Genomic DNA, 17488 nt, shown 5'->3' on the forward strand with positions numbered 1-17488 from the left:
ACGGGGTAGAATCTAAGTGTATTTGTTTATCTCCAGAATGATTAAAAATATATATATATATATATTATCCGCGTTAGACGGTTGACCCTCGGAATTATTGACCAATGAAACGTAAACTGGGATCTTACTTCGTTCTGAAATTGAATAAAAAAAATCCCAGTTATACATTCAACATCCCACCTTCAGTCGTTGAGACTAGTCTACAAGCTCACGTATACATAGATATGCAAGCTTATTATCAATCTAGTATAGCCAAAGAAATGAAGAATCCTAATGATTTCATCCCTAAGATATATCCTCCTGCAATACTTCTCCTACTCCTCCCTCCTCTACTTCTAGCTATAACGTACCTTGTGCCACCCCCTAATGACTTTCAGCTTCCATTCAATTTCTCTTCGTGCCGCCGCACCACCGTGGCTTCAGATTCCGTCATACCGGCCACCGTAAACCCCGACTTCCGCCTCCTCATTGGCATTCTAACCCTTCCTGGGAGATACGAGCGCCGCCATCTCCTCCGCCTCGCCTACTCCCTCCAACCTAGTCACACCGCCCACATCGACGTCCGATTCATCTTCTGCAGCCTAAGGAACGAGGAGGACATCATCCTCGTCGCTCTCGAGATCATGCGATACGATGACATCATCATCCTCAACTGCACCGAGAGCATGAACACCGGCAAAACTTACACTTACTTCTCCAGCCTTCCGACAATCTTTGACGCCGTAGGTGACGCCAAAAGCCGACCTTATGACTACGTCATGAAGACGGACGATGACACGTACTTCCGGTTGGATAATTTGGTCGAGTCATTAAGACACAAACATAAGGAGGACATGTACTTTGGAGCTGCGCTACCTTTCTATAGAAAGGATTCCCCGGAGTTCATGTTAGGGATGGGGTATATATTGTCATGGGACTTAGTCGAGTGGATTTCGACGTCGGAGATAGCGCGAAACAACGCGAACGGGCCGGAGGACGTGTTGACCGGCAAATGGCTCAACATAGGGAGGAAGGCGAAGAATAGATATAGCACAATTCCGGCGATGTATGACTACAAAGGATCAAATCCAGAAGATTTCGTAAATCCAACTATTGCAGTGCACCAGCTGAAGGATAACGTGAGATGGGCTAAGACGCTGAAGCACTTCAACGTTACAGACAGGATGAAGCCTTCTAAATTCTATCACATTCCTTGAAACTTCGTCGTTCTTTATCTTATCTTTTTCTTTTTTATTATTATTTTCTCTTTTCTTACAGTGGTGATCAATGTAACGTCTGTCATGCATTAAGTCAAGTTTATCGACCAGAATCATTTGGAATAATTACTTGATGGAGTTAAATAATTGACATTGGGAATTAAACTATATTATGTTAATTTATTCTGGAAGCAATCTTAACAACAGGATTAGTGAAGTACCACCGTATAGGCCCAACAGTTTGGGCCAGAATGTTCCTCGTTGGGCCTAGACCAGCAGGCTATGGCTCAAAACTTGGGCCGGAAAGATTAGGCTCAAAGTTTGGCTCCTATATAAACACAGCCTAAGTTTACCTCTTCATAGACAATGATACTAATTAACCTAACCTATGAAGAATAAAGATGTAAATTTGCCTCTAAACTATTTATTATGTAACAATGTATACCGATGGTGTTAAATGATAGTGCAAGTAGTTCATCAACTCATCTAGCAGACCTTTTCTTAAAAAATTAAAAAGTAAATCCCGGCTGGGAGTTTCTTCTTAGCTGCCTTGCTTCCTCCCTCTCCCACTCCCTAGTCGTTTTTTGGCCAGGAAAAGGGGTGAATCCTCCCCCCAACCGAGCTCCTTAGAGATTTCAGCCATATATATGCCAGTGATTTATGCCCGTAGCTTCCTTGATCTTAGTTGTATGCAAAATTATACGTACCTGGGTATGCATTATTCATGACGGAGCTACTGAATATCAAGTCCTTTACCCGTGGCACATCCTTCAGGCTAAGCTACGTTACGTGCCTTGTAATATTCACTAGGCCTTATGAATACTAAACTGTAAGGCCTATTCATGGCTTTCGCTTGATCGCCCACTTGTTATTGTGTACCAAGTTTGTATCAATTTTATTATAATTAATAAAGTTTTGTGCCCATATGCTTTTGCTAGATTTGTAATTTAAAATTTAATCTAAAAAAATATTACAATATAAAATAAAGAAAAATAAATATATATAAGAGAAGCAATGAAAGGAATTTTGTTACTAGATTGTGGGGGTATTTTGTTGCCTATTAAATCTCTAATGATGGAAGATATATACTTGATATCTTATTTCTAAAAATCCTTACAAGATTCTATTATATTTCTAGAGATCTTTTCTAGTCGATCTCGTGCCATCACTTGGTTAGAAGAAAAATTAAATCCTGGTTGGACCTTGAAAGTAGCACAACGAAATTCTCTACACGAGAGACTACTTATCGCTTTTAGGGGAGGGACGGCTATTATTTAAAAAGATTTAATAGTGCTATTCGGTTGATCATTATTGAATTATATTTTTATTTGAATAGCTCATAGCAATTAAAGAGACATACAATAGCCTACATGTAAATTTATTCATCATAATCTTAATTATCTTAGTCGTTTTCATAACACTTTTTCCTGCCAAAGAAGAAGGATATATGCTGATAGGGGGTTAGCTGAGATGGGGAATAAAGAGAAGAATAGGTGACGGCAACTGTGCCGTAGATGTATGACTATCTACGTGAGTCCGAATAGGTTACGTGGAGACGACTCTCAAAATACTCTAACGTCACCAATGAGTCGAAGTCTTCTTAGCTTTTAAGCTTAATAACCCATGATATAATTGTCCTTTACCCGTTATTGACGGTTCTTGTCGTACTGATATATGTGCTATTATATTCTTCAACTTGGCTAAGATTATATCTTGGGAAGTGAAGGAGAGACGATCTCGCATCATCATACATCGTGCTACCTAATATAGTATGTGGTGATTACTAAATAGTTAATGGTGTGGTTGTTCGATCTTTTGTTTAGTTGGTGTTTAATGCTGGTGCTAAGATTTTTTTTTTTAATTAAAATATATTATTAGGAATACAACCAAGCATATTAACCTATCAAAAAGAAAAAGAAAAGGTGACATGTATTATAAATTTGGCTAGTCTTGGTTGGCACATGCAGTACTATGGCACTAATTTTGGTTAGCTAACCTATAGTAAATTTGGCATCCTCGAGACAAAATTTTGAATTTGATATTCTTATTTTCATATATTTCAGTGACTTTATTATTTACTTTGATTTTGTAAAATATATACATGGCTCATTTCTGAATTATAACGAGAACCCTCTCCGCCTATAGGTACGTAGTTATATGGAAATTAACGTCGGCAACGTTGATACATAGCATGCTTTTAGTTATTAATCACCTTCAATGGAAAATATTCTATTTATTTGAAGAAACTAAAAGGAAGTCAATCTTCAAGCACCGTTAAATAAGCAAAAGTTTTACAAATTGTTACTTGGAGAGTCGATTGCTAGGAGACTTTTAGCAAGATTTATGGCGCATTTAGTGGAAGCTGAAACAATGTGGTACTTACGAAGTAATTAAAGTTGACACTTTAATATCTATACTACTTCAGAGACTTTTAGCACGAACTGTCTTCTTACCGTAGAAATAGCTGAATCTAATGTCAAAAAATATAAAGAATTGTAATTCAGATCTCACATCCTCGATCTACAATCTTTCCAAGCCCTCCGAATTTTTTTTTTTTTTTTTGGGGTGGGGGGTAAGTATGTATTTACCCTCTTTTTGTCTCCAAATGTTTGATAAAATTAAGGTCAAATAGGGTTAGATTTAGCCAATAGCATCATATACTTTGAGACATAGCTAAAACAACACTAATTTAATTATACAAACCCAACTATGTATTCATTAATGGGTCAGAGTCATCCCCGAGAATCTGCACGCACGAATCCCAAAGTCTCAACACAATACGATAGGCGACTGTCTCGGTTGGTTCTTAACAGTCAACTAAATTCGAGTTAATTGTTCCAATTAATCTCGAAGCAATGCAAGCCTGCCATCGCTGACTTGGAGATGAAGCACCTCAGATCCGACCTAGAAATTCGCGTCTCCCATCTCCTCCCACCCATTCCTCGATCACATGCTCCCGTGTTCTTGCTTCAAACTGCCCACGCGTTTGTGTCACCTATAAGAATTCGGTATTATTCCAATGACAAAGTTAGGATAGTCTCCATAGACAAAGTTAGGATAGTCTCCATAGACAAAGTTATAGCTAGTGACAGTGAACCAAGCCCATTGTACACTTTATGTTTGGTGTCTTTAATAATCTCCGTACCTTCCCTTCCTTCCTCGGTGCAACTCCACCGTCCTTAGAAAGTAAAGCGAATTAAAGCGAAGTAGCTAATTCCCATGGCTCTACTTAAGATCCGCCTTTCCAAGCCCTCCGAATTCCAACTACCAGCAGCCATGAAGAAATCTACAATACTCCCTAAACCATCTCCATCCACCATAACCCTAATCCTCCTCCCTATCCTACTCTTAGCGTTTATCTACCTCTTCCTCTTCCCCAAAGAGTTCGAGCTGCAGTCTCTCATGAGCTCCTGCAACACCGCCACGTACACCGCCGCCAACTTCACCGACCACGTGACCCGGAAGCCCGACTTCCGCCTCCTCATCGGCGTGCTGACCCGCGCCGATCTCTACGAGCGGCGGCACCTCCTCCGCCTCGTCTACTCGCTGCAGACCAACCTCACCGCCCAGATCGACATCCGCTTCGTCTTCTGCCGCCTCTTCAAGGACGACCAGCGCGTGCTCGTCCCGCTCGAGATCATGCGCTACGACGACATCATGATCATCGACTGCGAGGAGAATCTGAACGGGGGCAAGACGCATGCGTTCTTCTCCAGCGTCGCGAAGCTCTACAACGACACTGGGGAGAAGCCCTACGACTACGTCATGAAGGCCGACGACGACCTCTTCATAAGGCTTCAGAGATTGATCGACTCGTTGAATCCCATGCCGAGGGAAGACATGTACTATGGATTTGTGATCCCCTGCGATAGCATGGATCCGTTCCGCGACTACATGTCCGGAATGGGGTACGTACTGTCGTGGGACTTGGTCGAGTGGATCGCCACGTCGGAGCTGGTGAGGAACAATACGGTGGGACCGGAGGACATGATGACGGGGGCGTGGCTCAGGCAGGGGAAACGCGGGAAGAACCGGTTCAACACGAAGCCGGCGATGTATGACTACCCGATACCGGTTCCGATCGACACGTGCTCCCACGAGTTCGTGCCCGATACCATCGCGGTGCACAGGCTCAAGGATAACCCCAAATGGGCGAGGACGTTGAAGTACTTCAACTTTACCGATGGATTGAAGCCTTCCAAGTTCTACCCGATTGATTAAATTTGTTTTCTTATTCTTTTAATACCATTATTTTTTCTTTTATCCCCCTCGAAGTATTAAAAACTTATACTTTGCTTAAGCTATTCAAGTATAATTAAATCTCCCTATGTCAGCTCCAAAACCTTTTGTGGAGCCCAAAGCGGATGATGGGGATTAGGATTTTAGACATTAAAGATAATTTTGCTTGGCCCGAAAGCTTTGCCTTGATCATTGGTTTTCACCTGTTGTTTTACTGAGATCAAGTTCCGATGTGCATTTCTTTATGAGGGCTTAAATTGTAAAGTAGTGCTGCTCATAATGGGCTGGGCTTCGATCTATTATTTGCATATTACTTTAGGCTCATTAAAGGCTGGACTTCGCTCTCTGCTCATCTGCTCCCTTCCTATTAATCCCGACACGATTCTAGAAACCCACGGATCTGCGGATCCACCGACTGAGATCTCCAACGGCGGCGCCGAGATCGAGGGTATAGTCGACTTCGGGTTCGGATCGATGGCGGATCCGAACTGCCTTTGGAGCACTGGTGCTCCTTCTTCTTCATCCCTCAAGGAGGTACATTGGTCCCTTATTTTAGATCTTGGAAGAAGTTTATCGTGTGAATTTTCTATTGTCCGAGGACGTACGTTGGTTATCAACATTGTACGAGAAGAAGCTAAGATTAACATCATATACTAACAAGAATAGGAGAGTAGTTGCTTCTATTGTTTAACTGCTTGTCTTCTCTTTGAATAAGGGCACTCCGTCTGTCGACGCTTATGTTGGTAATTTAGTAAAAAAAGATATGGAAGATTGCATTGAATCACATGTATCCCTTTCCTAAAGAGTAGATGGCTGGTGGATGATAAAGTTGCTAGAATTTGAGGAGTAGCATGTTTATGAAACTTAAATGTGTAATAAGATGTCTAAAGTTTGTGAGGATTGAGATCCTCAAAAGGGTCCTAAGTCTCAATAAGTCCTAGTTGAGGTATGTGTTTGTAAGTAGAAGAGTAGATAGGATATTATTTCAGTCGATAAGTACAGCAGTCTCCATCTGTAGCCAATAATTAATTTTGGGTAGTCAAAAACATGGTAAGGCAAAGAGAACAAGCACGCCCCCCTTTTCTTCCTATTGCAGCGACGCGTCCAGGAGTTCGTACCCTGTTAGGGAATGTTAGCATTGGCGTTGGATTAATGGGGTTGTTAAACCTTTTGTATTTCTACATTCTTTTAATAGTAGATCCATATTTGCATTTCCAGCCTGTAGATGTATGCAAATTGTCTAACGTTATAAATCTTATATTTTTTTCTCTGTTGTTTTATTTTCTTTTCTTTTGCTCTCTCTACTTTTGTTTGATATTCTTTTCTTTTGATCTCTCTACTTTTGTTGGATATTTAATTTTCTTAATTGATCGAAGCGTGGTGAGATTAATTTAGTGCCTTGAGTGCATTCGCAAAACAAAGTAGTATTAATGCCTAGATTCTACCTAGGTATTGGATTTGATCCCTTGCTAAGAAGATTTTGCCAGAATCTTCATTGAGGTCCATGTCAGCGGCAAAGGTACTAAGTTTGATAACTTTGGCATGTGGCAATGTGAAGTTTTCGATATTTTCTTCCAATTTTCTTCCAGTAAGAGTTAGATATCATACTAGTGGAGAAACCTGCTGAGATATCAACTAAGGAATTGGGAGAAGATCAAACCGTAGGGCTTGCAGCACTGTCAAGCTTTGTCTCGCAATCAAATGTATCTCATTATGAAAGAGACATCCGCGAAGAACTTGTGGAAAAAGTTGAAAGACAAACTACATGTCAAAAAATTATGAAAATCAACTTTATTTGAAGAAAAATACTTTTAGCTTCTAGTTTAAAGAATGTAGTTCTCTTAATGAGCATATAAGTCATTATAATTAAATGATTGCTGATTTGCAGAATTTGGATATCAAAATTCTAGATGACTATAAAGCTCTCTGTTTATTGAATTCATCGTTTGATACTTATGATCATTCGGCTACTACCTCATTTGAGGCTTTGTTGGTGTTTGGTAGATCAATTAAGCAAACGGAATGTATCGTCTAGTAGAAAAGCTAAATAATCGTGTGATTTTTGTGAGTAATGGTAATACATGTAAAATTGAAGGAATTGACGGTTTGTCTTATAACCGCATGGTGGATCAATGAGAGAAAGATGCATGATTTGAAGAAGAATCTCATTTCTTTGAATGCATTGGAATCCAGAAGCTTCACCTAAAGTTTTAAAAATTGCATTAAGTATTTAAATTGTGATAAAATGTCCTTGGAAAATACATTCATAGTTATAGGCATAAAGGAATATAAACTTCAGCACCTAAATTTTGAAAAAGTGATCTCTAGCAGAGTTATAACTTTTGACTAGTCTTTTAGTTTGGATAAGAAGCATCATAATAGCATTTTGGAGAATAAAATAAACAAAGATGTACTACGGGAGGTGAAGATTGAAATTCCGTGGTTCAATAAATTCTTGCAAGGTAAGTATTATGGATGTAGAAGACTCGAGTCTATATGAGGAGATATCAACTAGAAAATTGTACAAAAGAAAAAATTTATTACACTTAGTAGACCAAAAGAGAAGACCCAAAAACTTGTATGGTGTATGGACATGATGGTATATGCATTATAATATGGCATGTCTTCTTTTTAGGTAATTGCAAGCCTTATTTTCATATTAAGTGACATTTTCTAGATCTTCCTAGATCACTTTACATTACAGTAACTGGCTTTCTAAGGAGGGCAGACTGTATAATCCATTTTTTCACAAAAAAATTCTCATTGTGCATAGCAAGAAGATGTTTGTTGATCAGTAATTGCATTTTATTGTGGGAAGTTTAAGATATAAAATTGTTTTGATTGTAAAAGTGAACACTTGAAATTTTTGTAAAAGATTGAGCAGCATATTAATAAGCTATCCAACATTTTAACAGTTCCAGGTCAGACCTTGTTTGGCACGATTTAATAATATTACATTTTGATTTATTTATTTATTTTGCAGGAACATTTCACGAATGATACATTTTTATAAGGTCTCCACCAGCTACTGTACAAGCACAGGTATCATCTCGTCCCTCACTTTCAATTGTATTACCTTCTCTTCTGCTTCACCAAGCTCCAATACTGCCCATTTCACTCTTTGAATTATCCATTTTCTTATAGGAGCAAATCCCACATGTACAATCTCCCAGTCGTTCTTTCGTATATCCATCTTCTATGCCCTACTTTGGATCACCGTTGTACATAGGTAGATGTCATGGAGGCAGATAGATGAACAGTAGGATTGCTTCTGTAAATGCTGGCAGACAGGCAGAGGCAATGACAATCAGGATCACTATTAAGGTGTAGCTTTTAATTTGGTGGAAGGAGAATAAAGAGATGACATCCATTAATTAATTGCCCAATTGCCTGAGCTATCAAAATGTCCATTTTCACTTTATTTGTTTTACATTTGATTTCCGTGGCTATGTGTTTATATAAAGTACTGATGCTAGGAATCTCTTGAATCCAAATATCTTTCTTCTTACAGCTTGGCTATGGACTGGTTAGTATGGTAATAACATGACTTAAGCTTTAATGTGGATCAGCTGTTCCCATTATGAATAAACTGGTACTCATATTCGTTTATGTTTACTTGATGTCTGGTGTTTTCTGTTGGAGGTTTTAGCTGCTGCAGTACTACAATTGGCACTATGTTCCTGGCTTCAGTAAGCAGTTTTCAAGACAGTGCACAACTTCATTCCATTTCTTACAACTTATGCTGAATTTCCTTCTCTGTTACATCATTACAGAGCGGCCTTATCATATTCTGGGCACTTGACTGGGAGCTTTAATCTTCTTGCTGAGAAATAATGCCATTGGCAAGGTTATTGTGGTTCCTTTTAACATTGGCATCTATATCTGCCTCCTTTTCCTATAACTCATTGATTCAGCTGTCTTGCAACAGTGGAAGGCACCAGTCTTCACCCGCTTTTTCCCGAAGGTATTTCTCCGTGGGGCTAAACAATTTGGTAACAGTATGGTATTTGGGTTTCTCCTATCTTCTACTTACAGGTACATAAATGAATTTCTTCATAGACGGGTTTCATTCTGATGCTTTATTTGCTCTACTCGTACGTTGTTTGTCGCGTCTGATGTCTCTATTAGTTGTTCAGTTCTCAGCTGTAAATTGTTGCATCAAAGGCCACTGGACACCTTCCAAGGCCAAGCCATTCTGCAACTAGGACAAGCTACAGTAAGAGGATCTTAAAATCCAAAAGGACGAGCGTTGGTGTATTTTTGTGTTACAGTTGGCAACTTGGAGGTTTATGCACAGATAAAACTCTTGGAACTGAAGTAGACCTCAATTTTAGTTGATATATGTTTTTTTTTTTGGTTTAATAATTACACTTAAATTTTTTGAAACATTTATTGTACAAGCTACAAACAAATATAGTTGAAGTAAAGAAGTATTAATCTCCTAAACTAACCACAAACAAGAAAGCTATACTCAAACAAAATACTAAGCGAGTGAGAGAATATTTATATGATTCGATAATGTGCTTATATTTATGAGCAATGCAAAATTCTAATCTATTAGTACATATTGTAAATACAATTGTTCTTAGACTTCAATCTCTTCCAAATACAATAAAGTAACATTTTCTTTCACAAAATCTTCTTGCTTAGTGCTTTCAAACGCTGTTTGGCCGCACTTTAAAGAACCGATGATACCTTTCAAACGACCATGGGTTGATCTCTAGGTTGTCTGAAAACTCAACCTGCAAAAGCATCAATACTATTGCCTATTTTCACGTATACTTTCTCTCCTTAACTATATAAAACTTTTAAAATACTATTTCTATTTGTTTTTAGTTAAATTTTTTATTAAAACATGCCACATGACTGTTATGATTTTAGATTTCTAGAAAATATTTTTTCTTATTTCAAAGGAAAAAAAAAGAGAGAAAAAAAGATAAGGATAAAATAATTATGTAACGTTTATCATTAACATCATTGAGGTGAGAATTATTTGATAGTAGCTATAGTTGAGATTCTAGTATAATTAAGCTTTCTTTTTTAAGTGTTTCTTTTTCTTAGCTGCAGTGTTTAAAAAGAAACACTACTGTTTCATTGGATACGTATTTGTGAGCGCTTTATTGGCTGCTTGCAGAAACGCGCTACTGCAGCAAAGCTTTGCTTGTTCCTCACTCAGCTCGTCCTCTGATGCATGTGCCTCGAGGTGAGCTTCGAGGACCACGGGCCTCGTGCCCCGAGCCCAACTCGCTCCAAGATTCGTGCTCCGTGGGTGGTAGTTGCCCTATCATCATTGATCAGCGCCATCAGGAGCGATGGCATTGGCTCGGGTGCTCCGATCGCATCAGGGCCATTCAAAACCCCAGCGCCGCTCACGTGTTCGCAACGTGATCAGTTACCCAAGTGGGCTCTTGTCATTTTTTTCGCAGCAGCATCACAGGGTGGAGAAGAATCCGAGATAATATTTCAAAAAGAAGAGAGAAAGAAAAAAAAAACTGAGGAGGTTGGAAGGAGTCGGAATATATGCCACTTCGATCACAGTAGTAGCTAGCCGCAGGCCCACATGTGAGTTATTTTTTCTCTCTTTTTCTTTGTTTTCTGGGAGTTTTTTAACCATTTATTATTTTATTGCCTTCACTTTCCCAGACCTTTTCGCCACTTCCTCAGCAGATTCGATTCTCTGCAAAGAAAACGCTGAAAAAAAATTTTAATTGTGAGGGGGCCGACGGGTACGTGCATGTTCTGATAACCACAACGTGGAGTATAATAGTGGGGTAATGGAAAGTTTGGGGGGGAGGTGTTGTTTCCTATTTGATGCTGGAGGTGGAGGATTAGTTTATGGGGCTACTTTTGTGGAGAGTGTTCTTGGTCGCTTTGTTTAATCCAACCTATGACCACTTTAGGATATTGTAAAGGTTAATGAACAGTCAAAATGCATGATCCCATGGGTGGCAAACAAATGTAGTAAGGGATTTGGGGCTTTTCTTTTCCCTCCAATGTCTCTGCAGGCTCCAAGGATTTGGGGAAGTGGGTCGACGCAGAGGTTCTGAGCTGAAACTAATGGATGTGGAGTTCTTTCCGATGTTATCAACTTCTTTCCACTTACCAATCGCAGAGGCACTATCTCTTCCTTAATGACAGAACCCCCACCAACCCATAAAAGCCCCGTATGAGAGATAGAGATAGAGAGAGAGAGAGAGAGAGAGAGAGAGAGAGAGAGAGAGAGAGAGAGAGAGAGAGAGAGAGAGAGGGAAATTAAAAAAAAAAAAAGAATAGAAAGAGAGGAGAGGGGAGGTAACTTGTAGAATGAGGTTTACTTGCCTCGGTAGCTTTGTACTGCACGAGGTTTTAGTCGCTGCCAACAATGATATAAGCCAGTGAAGGGAACCCTAAAAGATACTGCAGATAGGGAAGGACTGAAGGAAGGGAGAGATGAAGAGGCCATCGAGTGGAGAGCTTGATACTTTGAATCAAGAAGAAGAAAAGGAAAAATAACAGAGCTTGATACTACTGATGACGGTGATCTCAGCACATCTGGCTGATTTGAAAGGCCACGTTGTTGCTAACAGCTAGCAATCTAGCAATTCTTATGAAGCAAGAGAGAGGATGGATATTGGTTACTTTGTCTTAATAGTATTACTATGTACATTTTGATTCTGTAATGCTTTCCTACTAATCCTCGAGAGCACTCTGCTGCCAGACGTAAAGGAAAAAATTAAATGGGGGCCTGGTTGATCTAATCGAAAGGACAAATGAAAGGAGACAGATATTTATCTTGCTCACGACCTAATTGGACACCTGTTAGAAGTCGGCAGGAAAATTTAAAAAGGGTATGACTTCTATGGACTTGGTATTAAATGTGGTTGGAAGAAAGGATATATCATAATCTTCAGTCTTTAGTATGTTTCATTAATGTTCTTCGGACACACTCAAGAGATTTACAATAAGCTTCATTGTATTTCATTAAATGCTACTCTGTCTCTCTCTGTCTCTCTCTCTCTCTCTCTCTATATATATATGGTGGACAAAGAAGCTGGAAGCGGGGGGAGATGAAGGAAGGTTGAAAGGGTCAGTCACAGAGTACAGCACCTGCTCTGCATGCTTATATACCGCTGCCTAACAATGTCAATAATTTTTCCTTTGCCTTTTCTCTGCAAACCCACATGCATACATCCCTATCAGCCTCTACATCCCCAAGCTCACTGTTCATGTAAGTGATCCTTTTTCATTGCCTTGATCATTACCTTATGTTTTACTGGTATGGCCTACTAAATCTCCAAGCTATCCATTGTCTTTTTACTCTTAGATCCTTGATATCATTCAAAATCTGTGGAAAGGAAAAGGAGGCTAAGAGGCAAGAGCTGAGCCCTCCCCCCTCTATAAGTTACCACTTCCAGCGATTGAAGACATCTCATCTCATCTACTCTCCTCTCCTCTACTCTGTCTTCTTTCCATCTCCAACAAGACTCTCTCCCTTCCAAAACAGAGTTATACCCGGAGATCGACGCAGAAGAGAAAAACCAAAAAGACCAAACCTTTCGCCATTTGGCAGAAGTCTCCAAACCATTGATTACTTTCCACAAACAAACCCAAGTTTCCACCTTTCTTCGAAACCAATAAAATTCTATTTGGGCGTTTCCTCCCCTGCTCTAGAATCCACCTCTGATTTGAAGCAAGAGCAGGAGAGAGATGGAGTACTGGACCTCCCTGGCCTCCGTAATGGGGGTGTTTGCCTTCTGCCATGGACTACTCCACACCATCTTCCCCCCAGAGCTCCGGTTCGCCGCCGCCAAGCTCTTCCACCGCTTCCTCCACTGCTTTTCCTCCTACTGCTACTTCGACATCACCGAGATCGATGGCGTCAACACCAACGAGCTCTATAACGCCGTCCAGCTCTACCTGAGTGGCTCCGCGTCCGTCTCCGGTAGCCGCCTCTCCCTCACCCGCGCCCTCAACTCCTCAGCCTTCACCTTCGCCCTCTCGAACAACGACCGCCTCGTCGACTCCTTCCGCGGCGCCACCGCCACATGGGAACACGTCGTCACCCAGCGCCAGTCCCAGACCTTCTCCTGGCGCCCGCTCCCAGAAGAAAAGCGAGGCTTCACGCTCCGCATCAAGAAGAAGGACAAGCCGCTCCTTCTCCCTTCCTACCTCGACCACATCATGGAGAAGGCGACCGAGCTCCGCCGCAAGAACCAAGACCGGCTCCTGTACACTAACTCGCGCGGCGGCGCCATGGACTCGCGTGGGCACCCTTGGGAATCCGTTCCTTTCAAGCACCCGAGCACATTCGAAACGCTCGCCATGGACCCGGAAAAGAAGGAGGAGATCATGGCGGACCTCCGAGACTTTGCGGAGGGGAAGGCATTCTACCAGAAGACCGGGCGCGCGTGGAAAAGAGGTTACTTGCTCTACGGCCCACCTGGAACCGGTAAGTCGAGCATGATCGCCGCCATGGCTAACTACCTCTGCTACGACATCTACGACCTTGAGCTCACCGAGGTGCATACCAATTCGGAGCTCCGGAAGCTACTCATGAAGACGACTGCCAAATCGATTATTGTCATCGAAGACATCGACTGCTCGATCAATCTAACGAACCGGACCTCGAGCCCGCGCCCAAAAGAGACGCCAATGGATATGAGAGGCGGAGAAGACATCACGTCTAAGTCAACGATTACTTTGTCCGGGCTGCTAAATTTCACTGACGGCTTGTGGTCGTGCTGCGGGAGCGAGAGGATCTTCGTTTTCACGACGAACCACATAGAGAAGCTCGACCCAGCGTTGCTCCGGTCGGGGAGGATGGACATGCATGTCTTCATGAGCTACTGCTCGTTCCCTGCACTGAAGATATTGATGAAGAACTACTTAGGACTTGAGGATGGCGAAGACTGCGAAGACGGGCTGTTGAGCGAATTGGAGAAGGCGATCGGCGAGGCGGAGATTACTCCGGCTGATGTCAGCGAGGTGCTGATCAAGAACCGTAGGCTGGAGAGGCAGAAGGCGATGGCCGAGTTGTTGGGGGTTTTGAAGAGCAGGGCGGAGAAGAGGAAGGCAGGCGGCGTCGGGGCGGCGGAGTCGAGGAAGAAGGGGTTGAGTGAGGAAATGGAGGTAGAAGAGCAGGAGAAGAGGGCATTGGAGAGTAGTAGTCCAAAGGAGGGAGAGGGAGGAGCGGAAGAAGCGATGGATGATAGGTGCAATGGGAGGGAGGAGAAGGATGAGGACTAGAATTCTAGAGTTGGCTTTCTATTTTGGGTTTAGTTTTTCTTTCTTGATGAAAGAGAGGTTGGGGTTTGGGGGTGGGGGTGGGGGTGGGGTGGGGTTGGGTGGGGGCTCATTGAGGTGCGAACTTTTTTGTGTTAGATTTCATGGAATGTAAGACAGAACCTTCTCTCTTCTCGCTGGCTTATTTTGTTCTTTATCTTATCCTGGGAATAAGAAAAAATTAAAAATATATATATATATATATATATATATATAAATATAGATAGTATATTAATGTATTAATATATTATGCGATCTAATAGGGCATAGTTGGTTTTTGTTCTAACTGATCTAATGGTGCTAGGCTGGAGCATCATGTCTAAAATACAAGTCCTGTACAACTCCTGTAGCAAATTGGTCTCTTTGCGGGCATTATAATAGAGTGGGACTAAGACGGAAATATCTAACTCTCAGTACCCTTTTGTCCGGACTACCAACTCCGTGGTTTCGAGCCACGTCGCACGTGACATGAATTATCCGGTTAAAAAGAAATATTTTATGATTTATAAACTTTAGTTGAAGAAGATGGAACAACGAGCCCAATTTAAGAATTAGATCTTTGGCTTATGCATGATTAAGGCTTTGGCTTGTGTATAACTAATAGAAAAAATGGAAGAGAAATGAGGTATTCTATAATTATTTAATTATTATAATGGAATAAATTTTTGCTGATATTGTTTAATTAATATAGGGCGTTAAATTAAAATTATAAAAAAGATAGCATAGGTTAACTAATAATTTAAATTTTTAGGTCAATCGCATTTTCTAATTGAATTATACCTAAATCTTTTCCAAAAAAAAAAAGTATATATATATAAATCTTTCAAAGGAAGCCGACCAAGTCCACCTTGTAGTATAAAATTGTCTCTACAAAAGCTTAACAATCTCTATTAGATAAGCAGCGCATAAAGAGGGCAGCTCATGGCCTCATGGCATGCAATGCTTTGCTCTCTCTTTTAAAAATGATCAACAAACTGAAGGATAAGCGACCGTTTGCTTTGCGCAGCCTAATCGTAAAGGAATCTCTATTATTGGTCAAGTTGATCTCCTAGATCTCGTCTTTAACCACCTCGCTCATATCCATAATCTTCCTTGACACACTTGTTTTTGCCTAATAATTTAGCTTGTTAGAAAGGACCTTTCCGGCCGTCCAATGGAAAGTGCATCTTATTGTCCGTACTTTGAACCTATTAATGTGCTACGGTGTGCATTGCATCTACTGTTCCTCTGCCTTCCCATATCTGGAATAATCAGTGCTGCTGCTGCTTATTGTCTACAGGTTAAAGAGGTACCCAGTGCCGCCCTCTCTCCAGTGGGGTTAAAATTAACACGCCGGGATTTATGCGCTAATATAATTAGAAGTTTACTTTTGTATCATGCACTCAAGATTTTTAGGCAGATTGGAAATCTTGTTTAGAAAAAGGTATTTACACGGTTAAACCCTTTCTGAGGTTTAAGAAAATCGCATGGATTTCTAGGAATAAGCTTGATCTTTTCTATCAAATATTACTCTCTTTTGTCTAAATAATGAGGGGATCATTTTGCTCTAATATAGCTTGTTCTTCCTATTTAAATTCCATCTTTTATTTTAGAATAAGATTACTGTTGATTTGGAATTGAATTCCAGTGATTATCTCTATCTATCACAAGAGACCTCTGTTTTTGTAATTGTCAATTTGGATCGACCCCCATACACATAGCAACTGTCACAACAGTGTAGTTTCGCTAATATGACTGTCTCAATCATCTGTTAAAAAGATTTTAATGGCCTTGCGAAGGACAACCTTATCCAGTGTTTCTCTAGATTTTAAGGGACATAAGCTAATGCTTCCTTTACTTTCTAATTGCTAGATTGGTACCAAATGAGAAGCTAGTAGATAGAGACAAAACTCATCAAGCTTGTACCTAACAAAGTCGCAAGATTCTCTACAGATATCTTCTTGTCACCAGGTTTTGTTTACATGAAATAAGTTCCTCTTGGTTTCCTCTTGGTCCCTCTAGAGAGAGAGAGAGAGAGAGAGAGAGAGAGAGAGAGAGAGAGAGAGAGAGAGAGCATGTGATAACGTGAATAGAGTTCACAGAAGCAGGTACAGAAAGGGACACCTATTGTATTAATATCAAATCTACTCGCTTGATTTAGGAGTAAGAGGAAAAAACAAAATCAAACAATGGGATTGCAGAAAGCTGGCAGGCTACTAGTAAAGGTGAGAGGCAGGTTGGATATGGTCTGATTCATGGATTGATCGATGATAGATAACTTTATATGAGGAATAGTGCAGAATCCCTGGCAAAGCAAGGCAGAGTCCTTGCTACTCTAATGCCAGAGCCAGAGGAGATTCTTCTGGCTCCCATTGAGATATGGAGAGAGATGACAGGGAGAGGGAAATGACTTTAATCCTTGTGCTGGAAAAGTATAACTTTCAAGCAGCCAAATTATTTAGTCTGGACACCAACTACTTGTACTCATCTGAGCAACACAACCACCAAGCAAGCAATTTGCCAAACTCCAAGTGGGCAATCTTGAACCCTATCAACACTGCGATTCTGATAGACCCTTTAGCAAACTATTAGATTAAAGGGTTGTGGGGGAGATATGAATGGAGATGAACTGTCACACAAAAGTCCATATCTTGTTAGGCCGAAAGTGTCAGGGCCCAGTTCTCCAACACAAAAGAAGGGGCCCAAAATTAAGCAACAAGTCAAAAGGGAATACTAATCACATAAAGTTGTACCGTTTGTAACAAGGATTTTGTTGTTGTTTTGCATAATTGTCACAGTAATCTTTTAACTCT

The 17488-nt window shown here is 40.7% G+C and overlaps 3 protein-coding genes across 9 annotated transcripts; all 3 read left to right on the plus strand.

Moving 5' to 3' along the window:
- Positions 1 to 239: 239 nt before the first annotated feature.
- Positions 240 to 1355, plus strand: LOC140779151 (beta-1,3-galactosyltransferase pvg3-like). The gene has a single exon (XM_073124133.1). It carries the CDS (start codon positions 261 to 263, stop codon positions 1194 to 1196), a length of 936 nt encoding a protein of 311 aa, XP_072980234.1. The 5' UTR covers positions 240 to 260; the 3' UTR covers positions 1197 to 1355.
- A 2892-nt stretch (positions 1356 to 4247) lies between these two features.
- Positions 4248 to 9864, plus strand: LOC140777148 (beta-1,3-galactosyltransferase pvg3-like). Of its 7 annotated transcripts, none has more exons than XM_073121071.1 (7): positions 4248 to 5969; positions 8419 to 8477; positions 8580 to 8970; positions 9078 to 9124; positions 9209 to 9282; positions 9364 to 9470; positions 9572 to 9864. In XM_073121071.1, the coding sequence occupies exon 1, from the start codon at positions 4416 to 4418 to the stop codon at positions 5415 to 5417; it is 1002 nt and encodes a 333-aa protein (XP_072977172.1). In that variant the 5' UTR covers positions 4248 to 4415; the 3' UTR covers positions 5418 to 5969; positions 8419 to 8477; positions 8580 to 8970; positions 9078 to 9124; positions 9209 to 9282; positions 9364 to 9470; positions 9572 to 9864. The 7 variants fall into 7 exon arrangements, 6 of the variants coding, with proteins under 6 accessions (XP_072977172.1, XP_072977173.1, XP_072977171.1 ...); XM_073121072.1 differs by having other exon boundaries at positions 9085 to 9124; XM_073121070.1 differs by having other exon boundaries at positions 8580 to 9124; positions 9564 to 9864.
- Positions 9865 to 11718: 1854 nt separating this feature from the next.
- Positions 11719 to 14722, plus strand: LOC140779798 (AAA-ATPase At4g25835-like). The gene is made up of 2 exons (XM_073125066.1): positions 11719 to 12642; positions 12739 to 14722. The coding sequence occupies exon 2, from the start codon at positions 13122 to 13124 to the stop codon at positions 14658 to 14660; it is 1539 nt and encodes a 512-aa protein (XP_072981167.1). The 5' UTR covers positions 11719 to 12642; positions 12739 to 13121; the 3' UTR covers positions 14661 to 14722.
- Positions 14723 to 17488: the final 2766 nt, after the last annotated feature.

This window comes from Typha angustifolia, chromosome 15 (genome assembly GCF_048772165.1).
Source record: "Typha angustifolia cultivar Huaian chromosome 15, ASM4877216v1, whole genome shotgun sequence".
Classification (NCBI taxonomy): Eukaryota; Viridiplantae; Streptophyta; class Magnoliopsida; order Poales; family Typhaceae; genus Typha; species Typha angustifolia.